The sequence below is a fragment of the Copadichromis virginalis genome, linkage group LG11 (genome assembly GCF_057382275.1).
Source record: "Copadichromis virginalis isolate Kocher_CV1m ecotype Utaka linkage group LG11, C_Virginalis_male_GT1.1, whole genome shotgun sequence".
NCBI classification, from domain to species: domain Eukaryota; kingdom Metazoa; phylum Chordata; class Actinopteri; order Cichliformes; family Cichlidae; genus Copadichromis; species Copadichromis virginalis.
This window is the reverse complement of record NC_140628.1, coordinates 26,285,308-26,298,903: the sequence shown is the minus strand read 5'-3', so window position 1 is coordinate 26,298,903 and position 13,596 is coordinate 26,285,308. Positions and strand designations below refer to the sequence as shown.

General features: G+C 38.5%; 1 protein-coding gene across 1 annotated transcript; it reads right to left on the bottom strand.

Moving 5' to 3' along the window:
• Nucleotides 1–4,831: 4,831 nt before the first annotated feature.
• On the bottom strand, nucleotides 4,832–12,915 carry LOC146698852 (C-type lectin domain family 4 member E-like). The gene is made up of 6 exons (XM_085471688.1): nucleotides 12,554–12,915; nucleotides 10,735–10,845; nucleotides 7,870–8,004; nucleotides 7,616–7,767; nucleotides 6,249–6,370; nucleotides 4,832–5,975 (listed from the first exon to the last, which is right to left on the bottom strand). Exons 1-6 carry the CDS (start codon nucleotides 12,642–12,644, stop codon nucleotides 5,813–5,815), a joined length of 774 nt encoding a protein of 257 aa, XP_085327814.1. The 5' UTR covers nucleotides 12,645–12,915; the 3' UTR covers nucleotides 4,832–5,812.
• Between the last annotated feature and the right edge of the window lie 681 nt (nucleotides 12,916–13,596).

Sequence of the window (13,596 nt, the reverse complement as noted above, 5' to 3'; positions counted from 1 at the left end):
GAAAAAAAGGCCTCAACTGTTTATTATCTTCAATAACCTTTACTAATATTTATTTTCTCTTTAATATTACTCTACATCTCCCAAAGTCTATGTATGTATTCCAGAGGGAAACTCAAGACAAGCATGATATCTTTATCTTCTTATTTTGGCTGCTCCCTTTAGGGATCGCTACAGTGGATCATCTGCTAGCTCCTAGCATCCTCCTCTATTAGAATAGAATAGAATAGAATTCAACTTTATTGTCATTGCACATGCACAGGTACAGGGCAACGAAATGCAGTTTGCATCCATCCAGAAGTGCTTTAGTGATATAGATATATTACAATATATATTAGCAATAATATAGATATGTGAGTAATATTACAGAAATGGGTCTATTATGGTATGTTATAATGTACACGGTATGAAGTATGTTGTGAATATTCTATAACTATAAGTATGTACAGGCTGTAGTGAGTACAAGCTATGTACAGGCTATGAACAGGATATAAATATGAAAAACTATACAGAATATGAAATAAATAACTTTACAGAAATCTGAGATATACAGCTATACAGCTATACTGCATGTCCTCCTTAAACAACATCTGAACCTACACTCTGGTTTGGTTCTTTCCTTTAAGATATTTCCTTAGGAATTAATACAGTATTCTGATTCTGAATCCTCCTGCCTGGATGCTTGATATTCAACATTTTCTCAGTGATATATCCACACTCCCTCCTCTGCAAATAAACCAAACCATCTCAGCTCTCTTATGTACCCTCTGTTGCTTTGAATGGTTGGCCACAGGTATTTAAATCTTTACTATCTCTACTCCTTTTATGATCCCTCACACACACGTATTCTGTCTTGCTTCTGCTGACTTACATTCCTCTTCTCTTCAGACTATGCCTCCATCACTTTACCTCCTACCTACTCTAAGTACAAGCCACAATGTCGTCTGCAAGGAGCATCCACCATAGAGACTGCCTGACCTCACCTGTGAACCTGTCCATAATCATTGGAAACAACAAAATGTTCCCCATACCCTTCACCACGTGCTTTTAAATTACATAACTGATCAGTAGATATAACTGTATTTAAGTATTCATGGCCCCAAAAGGTTGATTCTGTTCATCTGGACGTAGCGTGACGAAACGTTTCTCCAATTGAAAACGCTACGTCCAGATGAACAGAATCCACCATTTAGGATTTACTTACTCGTGCCTTTTTAAATTGCACAAGTTTTCCAGTATATGTTGTTACACTGCAAAAAACGATTTTCAAGAAAGTAAAAAAAACCTTGTTTATGGACATTTTTTCTTATTTTTTGCCTAAAAAGAAAATATATTCTTAACAAGCAAGTCTTGGACAAGAAAATAAAGCTTATTCTAGGAAAATATGTCTAACTTTTCCTTAAAAGGATATTTCAGCTCATCTTGAGCTTTATTTACCAGTTACAAGGCATGACAATGGTTTGGTTGAATTTCCAGAATAAAAATAAGATTATTTTTCTCATTTCAAGAGTAAGGGCATTTAAACAGCTGCTCAGTTTAAGAAATGTATTTATTGACACTAAAGTTTAATATAATTGCTGTCAAGTTTGACACAATATGCAGTATATGAACAAAGGCAGGAACTAAAAGCACATGGTAAACATGAAATACAGGCCCATTTGAAAAACAGAAACAGCACAACTCATTCACTTTAGGCCATGTCAAACAGAATAATAGATCAGCATCAGTATATCTATACTATGGCAATGCTAAAATCGCATTCAACTGTCAGAATTTATAGGAAAACAACAACTTCATTTTAAAAATTGTCACAAAACTGTCCAAAACAATAGCCTGAAAATACAGTTCATGCATGTAAAGCAGTGTACCTTTTATAAAACATATGTTGAGCTCACGTGTAGTCCAATTACATCACCCAGGTAATATTTCATGACCGCACATGTCATATCTTTGTGTGTGAAACTGTAATATGGAATGGAATCTCATTGTTGGCTGGCTTTCCACCACTGAATCAGTCCTGTATGCCCACATGTTACTCAGATTTCTGTTCACTGCTGATGAGGGTTCCCTCCTAGAACTGCAATTGAGATTGGTTGATTAATTGACTAGTTGCGGATAAGGAAATTAAATACAAGGTACACTGATAATTTCTAAAAAATTTTAATGTCAGAAATATACTGCATTTTATAATTTACTCTAAAATATGCATGTTTTCAAGCTGAGTTTAATAAATGGATATTCATTTAATGCTCATTGCTATTTGGCAGCTTAACTGTAGTTTAAAAGCCTTGAAAAATCCTCAAAAACCTAAAATGGGAAAGCTAAACTAAAGAACACAGGAAACATGGAAAATGTTGCAAAAACCTTACAACCTTGAACAAGGAACATAAGACATGAAAACATCAGGGAGGGAACACAGATGATAACACAGGAGAGAATACAGACGATCCGACAAAGAACACACTAAATATACACACACAAAAGGAAACGAGGAATTGGCAGACAGGCACGAAACACAGCTGACACTAATCAGATGAGAAGAGACCAGGAGGAAGCAAAACAGAATACACCGATGCAGGGCAGGGACTATCAAAGTAAAACAGGAATAAACACGAATATCGAACCAGGGACAATACACTGAAGACAAGGGAGGTACAGAGAACACCTAAACACCGGAAATAATTAACAAATAACTAGGAAACTAACTGACACAATGAATATTAATAAACACAAACAACCAAGGAGACTGCGGACCATGACAATCGGTTTATTTAAAACAAAAGTTTAAAAAAATACAAAATGTTGTTTTCTCTAGTAGAAGAAATTAAACACTATCAGAATATTCTTTATAAATAGATAGCATTGTTGTGGATTATAAGGAATAAGCATTAACATATCTACTGTTAAGCTGTAAAAACAAGTAGACATCTAACATGAATATTTTATATGATTATTTTCAAAGATATTAAAGTATATAGTCAGTCTCACCTTACAGATTTTTGTGTCCTAATCGATCCGCTGCATCGTCCATTGGCAAGGTGGTCGGAGTGTGTTCGAAGAATGTGATACCAAAATTAGCTGTAAACACGATATTCTTTGACACATCCATCTATGCCACAATCTTCACGGAAATCTGGACTATGGCTATGTGCAGAATTAATATGACTCAGTAGGGATTTGAGGGTCAGACCCACAAAAACGATGTAGATAACACAGCGCCAAATCATTTTGTTTTACTGGTCTGTGAACTACTTTTCCCATAAAGTCAAGATAACCAGGATTATTCCATTATGGGGTAGGAATGGCTATCCTAATTCAGTGCCTTATAACAGCTGTAGTAAGTAACAGCACCCACACGTCAGTATTTACAGAACATAATCTAACTAAATAGTCAAATATTTAAATATATATCATTTTATAGGTATAAAAGAGCGAACTAAACCATTTCCGTACACAACCCCATACTCCTGAGTTGGTACAGCCCACCTTCCCGCCTCTAGCTCCGTGCCTAAGTGGTTGGATTGCAGGATTTTGGGGTCTGGGTCTAGATGCGATACAGTTGGTACAGTGTGAAGAAATTAAGGCACGCCATGGAAAAACTGGACGAAATAACAATTGCCAACCTGAAAGGTATGTGACTGTTTTGTTTTTTCTATGTTTTGTGTTCTGGTATGTTGCATGTTAAGTCGCTAGCATGGCAGGCTATACCTGGTTGTTAGCTTAGCTTAGCTGTGCGGTTAGCTTAGTTGCATTAGCATTTTTAAATATGCTAGTGCAGAAAGTTATGAAAGAATTCATGTCCAGTTATTAGTTTCAGTGTCTGTGAATTTATTCAACAAGTGTGCAAAGTGCCATAAGTTAATGCCAGTTTTACAGAAATTGTGGGAGTTTCAAATTTCTATTAGTGAAGTTATTTCATTATATACTTTAGCCCAGGAAGCAAAAAAAAAAAAAAAAAACATTTACATGTATACATGCATTTAATTGATGTATCACAAATATATTACTTTTACCAGTCAATAGGAGGAAGGTAATTTAGAACCTGTGGAGCAGTGAGGAGGGAGAATAATGGAATAGAGTCATGGTTTTAAATGGTAAATATTAAATTATGTTTCCTATGTATCCTGTCTGTTACCCAAGCAAAGCTGTCAGCTGGCTTGCACATGAGGATAATGCAATGTAGTGATAATTGGAAACTCCTATTGCAGAAGCAAATGTTGGAGAAGACCTGCTCTCATCACTTTCACGAGATGACATCAAAGATCTGTTTCCTGGTCCTGAACATTGCCTCAGGCGTCGGGCTCTATGGCTTGCAGTGCACAAATGTGAAGAAGTAAGTTCTGTCCTATCGCTGTGTGACAAAACTGAGAACACACCAGCTTGTTTTATGCAGTTTCAAATAATTCCACCAATAGTCACTTAACAGATAGACAGTAGAATCTTTTTTTGCTCAAAACAAGAAAAATTTGTCAGATTTAAGAATATTTGGCTTGTTTCAAGTATAGCTGTTTTTGCAGTGTAGGGCTTGTATCTATTTAAAAGTTATATTGTCTGTTTATTAAAAGGTGCTTTACTAGGGGGCTTGTATATGACATTCTTGCAACTCATAATACTCCAATTCTTGTGTAATAGTTGACAAATGTATCAAAAATAAACAAAGAATGTAAAGTCTGTAAGAGATCCGCAAACTCATATCTACACGAAGGCATCAACATTTAACAAGAGGTCAGTAATTTAGCTTTAAACAATAAAAAAAAAGGTTTGTAAACTGTTATATCTTTTTTATTTGTTCATTTGTCTGCAAGCAGCATGGAATAGACAGAAAGCAAAAAGGTAGATGATAAAACATAGTTTATTGATTTACAAGTGTACATACATACAAATATAGAATACTCCAGACAAGCAACATGGTTCATCTTAAAGGGAAAATACTAAGAAATTATACTTTAGCTGACAGCAGATATGAAGGGCCAGTTCAGCAGAGCAACACACACACACACACACACACACACACACACACACACACACACACACACACACACACACACACACACACCATATCCACCAGATGTTTCAGATGTAAGTCGAAACACTTGACCATGTTTACACAAAGAATTGCCGAGATATTATCTCATTTCCTGTTTTGCAGCCATTTTCGACTGAAATTCAATTGAAATCCTCAGTTTTAAAAAAACGCAACTTCTGTGTACGCACAAAACTCGATCAACAGAATCAAATCACCTCCCTAACTTTTTTTTTTTTTTCACAGGGTTTTACGGGCTGTCATATGGGTTTTGTGTGATAAGGTAAGGTGGATTTCTAAGATAAGGTCAAAATAGGACATCCGCTGCTTGGCACCCAACAAACCCTACAGTGCTGTTTCTAAACCATTTTGCAGCCCTCAACAGCAGACAGATTAAAAAAATGTGACACAGTGACAACATTCATGCTCATTTCCCAGCAGACCGTGCAACTCTGAAACTACACGAGTTCATTGTAAAGTCAAAAATTGCCACCTGATGTCATGGTCTCACATTTTTTTAAAAATATTCACGTCCTTGTGTACAATCAGTGCACCACTAAGCAAATGATATCTTTCAGCGAACAGCTTAATCTCCAACAAGCTTTCTCAACATAATGTGCAGCTTTTCAGCAACTGTGAGCTTACAAAAAAACCCCAAAAACAAAAAAGCAAAACTGTGCTTATTTTAGTGCCGACATCTATTTTCAGTAATCCCAAACATGCCCCCATTCATTTTCACGTCTTGCATATCCAGCCTTCGCAGGTCTGCATCATTTTTAGTGGTGTAGGGATTCAGTTGAGCTGAATGGCATCCATCTGGCAGATTCGTTTATAAATGTGATCACAAGGAACATCAAACCATGTCTTGGAGTGGCTGTCTAAGGTGGCACAGTCCTCTCCGTGTTCCCCTCCTGTGTGGTGGTTATCTGGCTCTGAGCTCGCTTGATCCCAGTATCTGTGACAGAGGGAGAGAGCAGAAAGTGTGATAGATTGGTGAGCTATAAATAACAACTAAACATGTCTGACAAATGATAAAAACAAGTTCACCTTGGCCAGCAACCTGATTTATTGATGATGAAATGTTTGATATACCTGAGGCTTTGATATAAGTGTGGGCAGAGTTTGCCATTTGAATTTATATAGGTTGTTCCTGGACAGATTGATTGGTGTCATAATCGAAAATAAAAGTTTAAAAAAGAAAATAAATGCATGCATTAAATTTTGTTACTTGTGTTCGAGTGTCGTGTTGTCCACCCATTTCCACTCTCCTTCAGTCTCTATGTCAGACAGGCCGATCCAGTAGTGGTAATAAAATCCACCAATTCTCTTAGCTTCCTTTTCCAGAGCATCCTGGAGAAAATGAACACACATACATGACTCAGAGTCCTTTCTTACACCTAAAATCTAAACTCAACCTTAACCGTAACTTAGAAGCTGTGCTCCTTGAAAACTGTTGATGTAAAATTTATGTTGCAAAACGTACACCCGCAAGGTCGAAAGCTCAAAATACATTCTCTTAATATTGCACTATTGGAGAATGATCTCCAGTTAATGCAGTAAACCAAACCCACATAGCTAGAAGCACAACAGCAAATCTAACAGCATATAAGACTAACAGTGTCTCTGTTGTGTCCGGCAAACCATCAGTCATGATGCAAGAATGCCAGGAAATGGAACCTGAAGGTGATAAATGGACTTTAGCCATCATAAATCTTATTATTTACATCCATGCCTTTCTTTTTTGTGACATGTCCCAGAGTCTTTCTTGACAAATTAACTCAGTTTACACTGTGATGTGGTGCAACAAAGCCAAAACGATAGTCGAACATGGTCTGTTCGGATCACCTGTGTATGTTTATTTTCTTAAATTAGCATTGTAACTAGGCGTTAACTTCTGGGGCTCCACTCAGCCAGTCGCCACTTGAGGCTGACGCCCTAAAAAAGTCAAATCAGTGAACATCAGCAATGAAATGAGCATTTTAAAGACCTGATATAAAAAGGTTTTTGGCCTATTTAACCAATTCCCCTTTCACAATAACTGGACAAGAGGAGATTTTGCTCTCTTCTTTTCTTTTTTTGTAACTTAGTCACTCAGCTAGTTGGCTAATGTGGTCTTATCTGGTTCCAAAAGACCAAGATGGTGATCACATGAAATCACATAAATATTACTCACACTGTGGAGTTTAAACAATTGACTGCATTATTTGTGTGTGGCTTAGTTACTGTTTTTTAACAAATTATGTTGAATGTGGGCTGAGTTTTATTTTTTTGCTCCTATTGCAGCATCCTGGTATTGTGCATGACTCAGCTAACTGCCACACTGACCATGTTAACTGTGACACTTGAATAGAAGGAAGGCATCATTAATGTTATCACCGAAAAATCCAGTGGTCCTCTTAACTTCAGCAGATAAAATAACCTTGCCTCGCAAAGATATATGAGTGTCATCGCTCCTTCCACCCACATCCACTCCTTCGCCAACAGCATGCTGTAACCCACACAATTAGGGGAATGAGCAACACCTGTGCTGGTCAGCAGGGTTCAACACACTCACACACACAAGCACACGCACACAAAACACATTAATTTGCATACATGCTGTTCTATGGTGTGCAGTATGGTGAGATGGCTGCCCATTTCTTCACAGCTGTCTCTGCTCCTCACCCAGTCCAGCCTGTCATTGCTGAAATAGTAACACTGATTCCCGATGTGAAGCCAACCTTCAGGACACTCCCTGCACTGCTTAACTGTTAATGAGAAAGAGCAAGATAAAGGGATGAGGGGAAAGGGAAATCAAAGACAGCAGGAAATGAAGACTGTGTTCATTTGTTTGAACGACTTCCTGCCACCTGTCTTTGAACAGCCCTGTCCCAGGGCAGTGTAGTCTTCACACAGCTGGATGTAACGCCTCTGCATCGATTTCAAACCCAGAGCTGAAGAGGAGGAAGACTCCAGTGGGGCTGTTGGCACCGGCCTACTAATCACTGAGAGAGAGAGAGAGAGAGAGAGAGAGAGAGAGATAGATAGATAGATAGATAGATAGGCCACAATAGGTATACGTGTTCAGCTAAATGCTAATTTAAACATCGAATCAGCCAATCATGTGGCAGCAACTCACTCACTGCATTTAGGCAATGTGACATGGTCAAGAAAACTTGCTGAAGTTTAAACTGAAAATCAGAATGGGGAAGAAATATGTGCATGATTTAAGTTACTGCAGTGACCTTTTGACTTTGGTTGTTAAGTCAAAAGATCATGACGCCTTATCCCGCTTTCAGCAGCGCCATGTCACAAAGCTCAAATCATCACAAGCTGGTTTCTTAAACATAACAATGATTTTCCTGGACTCAAATGGCCTCTGTATTGCTCCACACAGAGCACTACTGAGATGTTGCACATCAATGTTGATGTGAGGCTATCATGTCAATATGGGTCAAAATCTCTGATGAATGTTTCCAGCACATCCAGAATTAGGGCAGCCGTGAAGACAAAAGGGTATCCGACCCAGCAGTGGCAAGGTGTACCTAAATTTCTGATGAGTGTATGTACCAAATTTTATGGCAATTCATGTGATACTTGGGAAGATCAGTCTGGAAAAAAGTGATGGACCGATCAGCAAAGCAATCCACAGCAAATGTGATCGTTTGGTGGAGCATCCGCTGGCATGCTTTGCTAACAGCTATCAGAGTGCTCACACACTAATGTTTGGAAATTAGCAGGTTGATAGGAACATTATGAGGAAAATCTAATTGTTGACTCAGTGATGATATTGATGAAAAGAACACGGATGCATGTGCAAAATTATATGAGACAGTGAAGACATTTCAATCAACACAGCCAATATCTCGGGGTCGATCACCCGATAAATCCATCCAGTATTCTCGTGTTGGACTGAATATAAGACTGAATATAAACAAATGCAGTTTTTATACTGTTGTGGTTTCTCATTTGCCAATAAACCGCTCCCTCTTGAAGCATATAAGCCTTCTCTTTACAGTCTGTGACTCTGTATGGTTTCATTGCTGCCCTGGCTGGAATGATCGTGTTTACATGAGATCCCTTGCGGCCAGAAGAAATTATCATTTGCAATCTGGTTTCATTGCCACATATTTTTCCATTTGTGTGTCTGCTCTCTTTTATGTTGCCACTTCCCATTTGAGTACTGAAACGTTTAAAAAATATATTCATCTAATGACATAAATAGAGATAATGGTTACTATAGTTACCTCACTGTCATTAAGAAGTACCATAAGAAGTGGTGACATCCTTCAGGCCCAATCAACATGTTACCCTGAAGAAGTGTCGCAACTGGTCATGTGTCAGGGAAGTGAAAGCCAAGGTGCTTGCAACAGCTGAACTGATTCAAAGTTATTTTCAGCATGTTTATCTTGATTTACTGTAAGCTGAACTGTGGTTAGTAAATCACATCAGAGTTAATATGTGCTAGAAAAACGAGTTGGACCTTTTACCACTAATGACATGTGATCCTTTCCTGGAAAGCCCTCTCAAAACACAGGTGCAGGTGCTACTGTGGTAAAATGTGGCTTGCATGACGTCACAAAAAACCTTTCTACAAATGCATATGCTGCAGATGTTTGTGAAATGAAATGTGTTAACTTTTCATACGGCAGTTGTGATTTAATCTGCAGCTACTGTATATACCATTACATTACATTTAATTTGTTTTACTTAGGCAGACTTGCTCTACAGAGTCATGAAATGGAATTAAAGCACTCTCTCTTTCGAAAGTCTTAAAATATGTTAGAGATCCTGTTGTCATAGGAAGTATTTCATTTTTTTTCCTCCTCTTGCTGCAAGACATCCCAGTCATCATTTTTGGATCTGAAAATTGTACTCGATAGCTTGGGAGTGTGCGTCTGAACGAGTGTGTATGTGCATGCGTGGCAATAGATCAAGCACGTACGGCCCCAGTGGTGTTTGTTTTAAATGAAAGAGTGTCCTCACAAGCACATTATCAGGCTGAGCTGCCAGAGACTCTTGGCCCTGCAGGAGAAATATTTCACAATTATGGACTTTTGTGCTTTTTCTATTACATGACCCTCACTGGACTGGAGAGAGTGCTTTATCTTTTTTATTGCCAATTCTAGGTGTCCAAAAGCCCACTGAGCTGAAATAAAGAGAGAATAATCAGCGTGGGATAGAGACCCAAAGACACAGACATAGACAGGCAGATGTAGAGCACAGTGCAAAAGTTTTAGGCACTTCAAATGTTTCATTTTCTATCAACCAATACCTGAGGGAGACATCAGGTTGGTACTAAATTCAGACTGCAGCACAAAAATGACTCCAAACATAGAGCCAGAGTCATAAATGACTATCTTTAATGACAGCAAGAGCAATGAGTTTCCCCCCTAAAGAGGCCTGATCCCAACATGGTGGAGTCAGTCTGGGATTTCATGAAGAGACAGAAGATACTGAAAATAAATCCACTGATGAACTGAGATGAGCTCCAACATATACATCCTAAATACTTCGAAGCTGTGTACATATGCAGGGGAACTGATGGTAGTTGCTTGTAGCAAATATTGATTTTTTTCCCTCTTTCCTACACACTCTTTATGAAGAAAAACTGATAAATATGGACTTTTAGTTACTAAGCTTTTTATTTTAAGTACCAAAGTCTTTTGCACTGGACCCAAAGTACAGCACACACAGGAGGGGGCACGAGGTTCTGAGACAGTATTTATACTTACAGAGCAGAGCGAGTACGATGTTGCCACAGATGGAGGCCAAAAAGCCAATAAGTATCAGGAGAGAAGTCTTACTCCTCAAACACTTGACGCCTTGCTTCAGTCCCTGGGAGCCTGATTAGACACAAAACAGTCCACAGCATGCAAGCTGTCAATTCACCACTTTAATTCCTCTGGTGTAGCAGCGAGAGCAGACTTTAAAGGAAATTGTGGGGCAGAACCGTTTGACCAGAGTTTAGCTTCATTATATTTTCAAATCCCCAAAGATAGCAAGCCAGTGGATACTCTCTGCCTCATGCTGTCACATATGTACACTAACACTAAAATACAGAGTTTCAGATACTGAAAGTTGTGCATCAATTTTATCCTTAGAGATTACAGTCATGGCCACAAGTTTTGGCAGGGTGCTTTGACGCCCCAGTTTTTATGGTGGTGGCTCTCAGCATTACAAAGAGCTTCTGGATTTGTCCTGGCAGCTGATATTAAACACACTGCAGAAGATACAAAGAAGACAGATCAACATTCCCCATGAAATGTATGAAATGTGTTTGATTGTTTCTTTGCTAGATCATAAACACACACACACACACACACACACACACACACACACACACACACACACACACACAAAACAGTTTAAATAAAGCTGAAGCAGCAACAAGAAATTTGTACCACTGCCAACATTTTTGGCTGTGATTCTATAAGACAGTTGGACTTAAAGCATAATCTGCAGCCACTTCCTTTATGAGACGATGTGTTTGTAAAAAACATTCATCTGCAAAGTAAGATTGTAGACCAACTCTGTTTAATATAAAGAGGAAATTAAAGTTTAAATGAATTTGATGAGAGTAATTTGAACTAAGATAAGAAGGAATAACCTAGCAACATGAGCTGAAGATGCACAATCCACACAGAAAGGCAGCACCAAGCTTTGAACCCTGGATCCTGCTGTTTGAAGCATGGAGTCCCTGAGCTGCCAGGAAAGCATAGACACAAGCATTCAAGTGAAATTTAGATACGTTAAAACTGCAGCACTAAATTAAAGATAGTTCAAGTTCTTTCCAACATCACATGGACTTCTGCTCATGATAGCTGTGAAAGTAAGCTCACCTAAAAAAAACTGATTCCAACTGTGTTTCTTAATATTTCATTGTTTTTACTACTACATTCAATGGATACGTGTTTAAATAGTCTTAACCTCCTGAGATCCTTCGACCTCATGTGAGGACATCACATTTATGGCTGTTCTGCACCTTAAATTTCAATGTGCTCAGTTTTTTCATGCTTTGTTAAGCAATGTTAAATTTATTGTCTTATGCTGCAAAATAAGAAAAAAATAAAATAAAAATAAAGGCACTATCCCCTTGTGAGAAAATACTATTTAAAAAAACAAGGCATAAGAAAACTTTGTAGCAAAGTAACAAGTTTATAATCTGGGGTAAAGCTTCATTATTAGACTAGACTATCAGGAGCAGCTAATCACACATAGCTCGGGCCTCAGGAGGTTAAAACAGCAAAATCTAAAATAAGGTAGCACTAGCTACACAATAACTTTACCACACAGCAGCTGTAATGAGCAACTTATATGAATTCATTTGTAACAAAAACTCTGCTATAATATATAAAAAAGTAGCATTAATAAAGTCAAGTGAAATACAGGCGGTAAGTACTTTGTATCCATATTTTATTCTGCATCCAGTATAAAACATGGGTACAAAATAGTAGTCTAGTACCATGTAAATCATAGCTGAGTTTAGCAATTAAGTAAATGTACTCAAGTCCACCTCTGGCTCTCACGCATCTGTTTGTTCACACAAATTACCGTCGCTGTATTGTGGGACGAGCCTGTTCGCTCCCGGTCTGGGCTCCTCTGTGAACTCGTGCAGGCTGCTGTAGTTTTCTCTCTGCTCCATGTCTGTAGTTTCCTTCTCAACCCTCTTCCCCACTTTGTCCTTCTATATGCTACCTCTTCAGGTCCCTAAAGGTTTTGGTATCTTTTGTCTGGAGAAACAATATTTCTCCTTAAAATTAAATTTGTCCCTGCTGGTTGAATTATTGAGGCACGTCCCCCTGAATCAAAGAACGTTGCAGTGTTAAATATATTTGCTCAGAGAACTGCACAACACTACTCTTTGCCCTCCACGAGATAACTCAAGCTTTTCTGTGTCATCTGTTTTGTAAAAAAGGAGAATTTGTTAAGCCAAACAGGGAGGCTCTTTCCTCACATTTTTGGCACCGTGTGCTTCTCATTGGTGGGACATCTTGCCATCAAGCCCCATCTTGCGCAATCCCAGAAGTTTCCTCGGCTCTGTTTGGATTGAGCCACCGATTCTGGAAATTCGTTACGGATGAGTCAGAATGGGGGAACGTGTTCTTTAACAGGATCCGAAAAAATACAGTGTGTACTTGAACTCCTCCTGACATTAATTAAAGCAACAAGAACTAGAACTGGAGCTGTGACAAGGTTGTGATGGGAAAGCAGGCGGATACAGCGTGTTTTAAAAAAGAAGAGCCAAGCTGTGGCTCAGCGAGAAAAGTACAGGAAGTCAGAAGAGAAGAATTTCTGGTCATGTGCAACCACAAATTTCAGCACAGCAGTCACTGAATAAGACACAAACATGAAACACCCCTCCTCTCTGTTTTAATTAGTTTGGTTTGAATAACAAAACCTCATGAAGCACAAGAGCTGACAATGTCTGTGGGAATAAGGTGCCAGGAAAAAAAATAACTTGGACATGTACCAGAAAAAATGTTGACAGTGTGCTGGAAGAACAGAGTGGGCATCTGGTGTGTGTGTGGTGAAGAGGTGATATTGTTACAGCTGTTCTGCTTATGGAGAGAATACAAATAACCTTAAGGACACAC

Excerpts from the sequence above, each read along its gene's own strand:
- LOC146698852 (XM_085471688.1), bottom strand. The coding sequence starts at position 12,644 with ATGGAGCAGAGAGAAAACTACAGCAGCCTGCACGAGTTCACAGAGGAG. Across the intron at positions 10,846-12,553 it reads CGTCCCACAATACAGCGACG|GCTCCCAGGGACTGAAGCAA; the intron begins GTAATTTGTGTG and ends GTGTCTAATCAG. Across the intron at positions 6,371-7,615 it reads TGCACACCATAGAACAGCAT|GATGCTCTGGAAAAGGAAGC; the intron begins GTATGCAAATTA and ends CATTTTCTCCAG.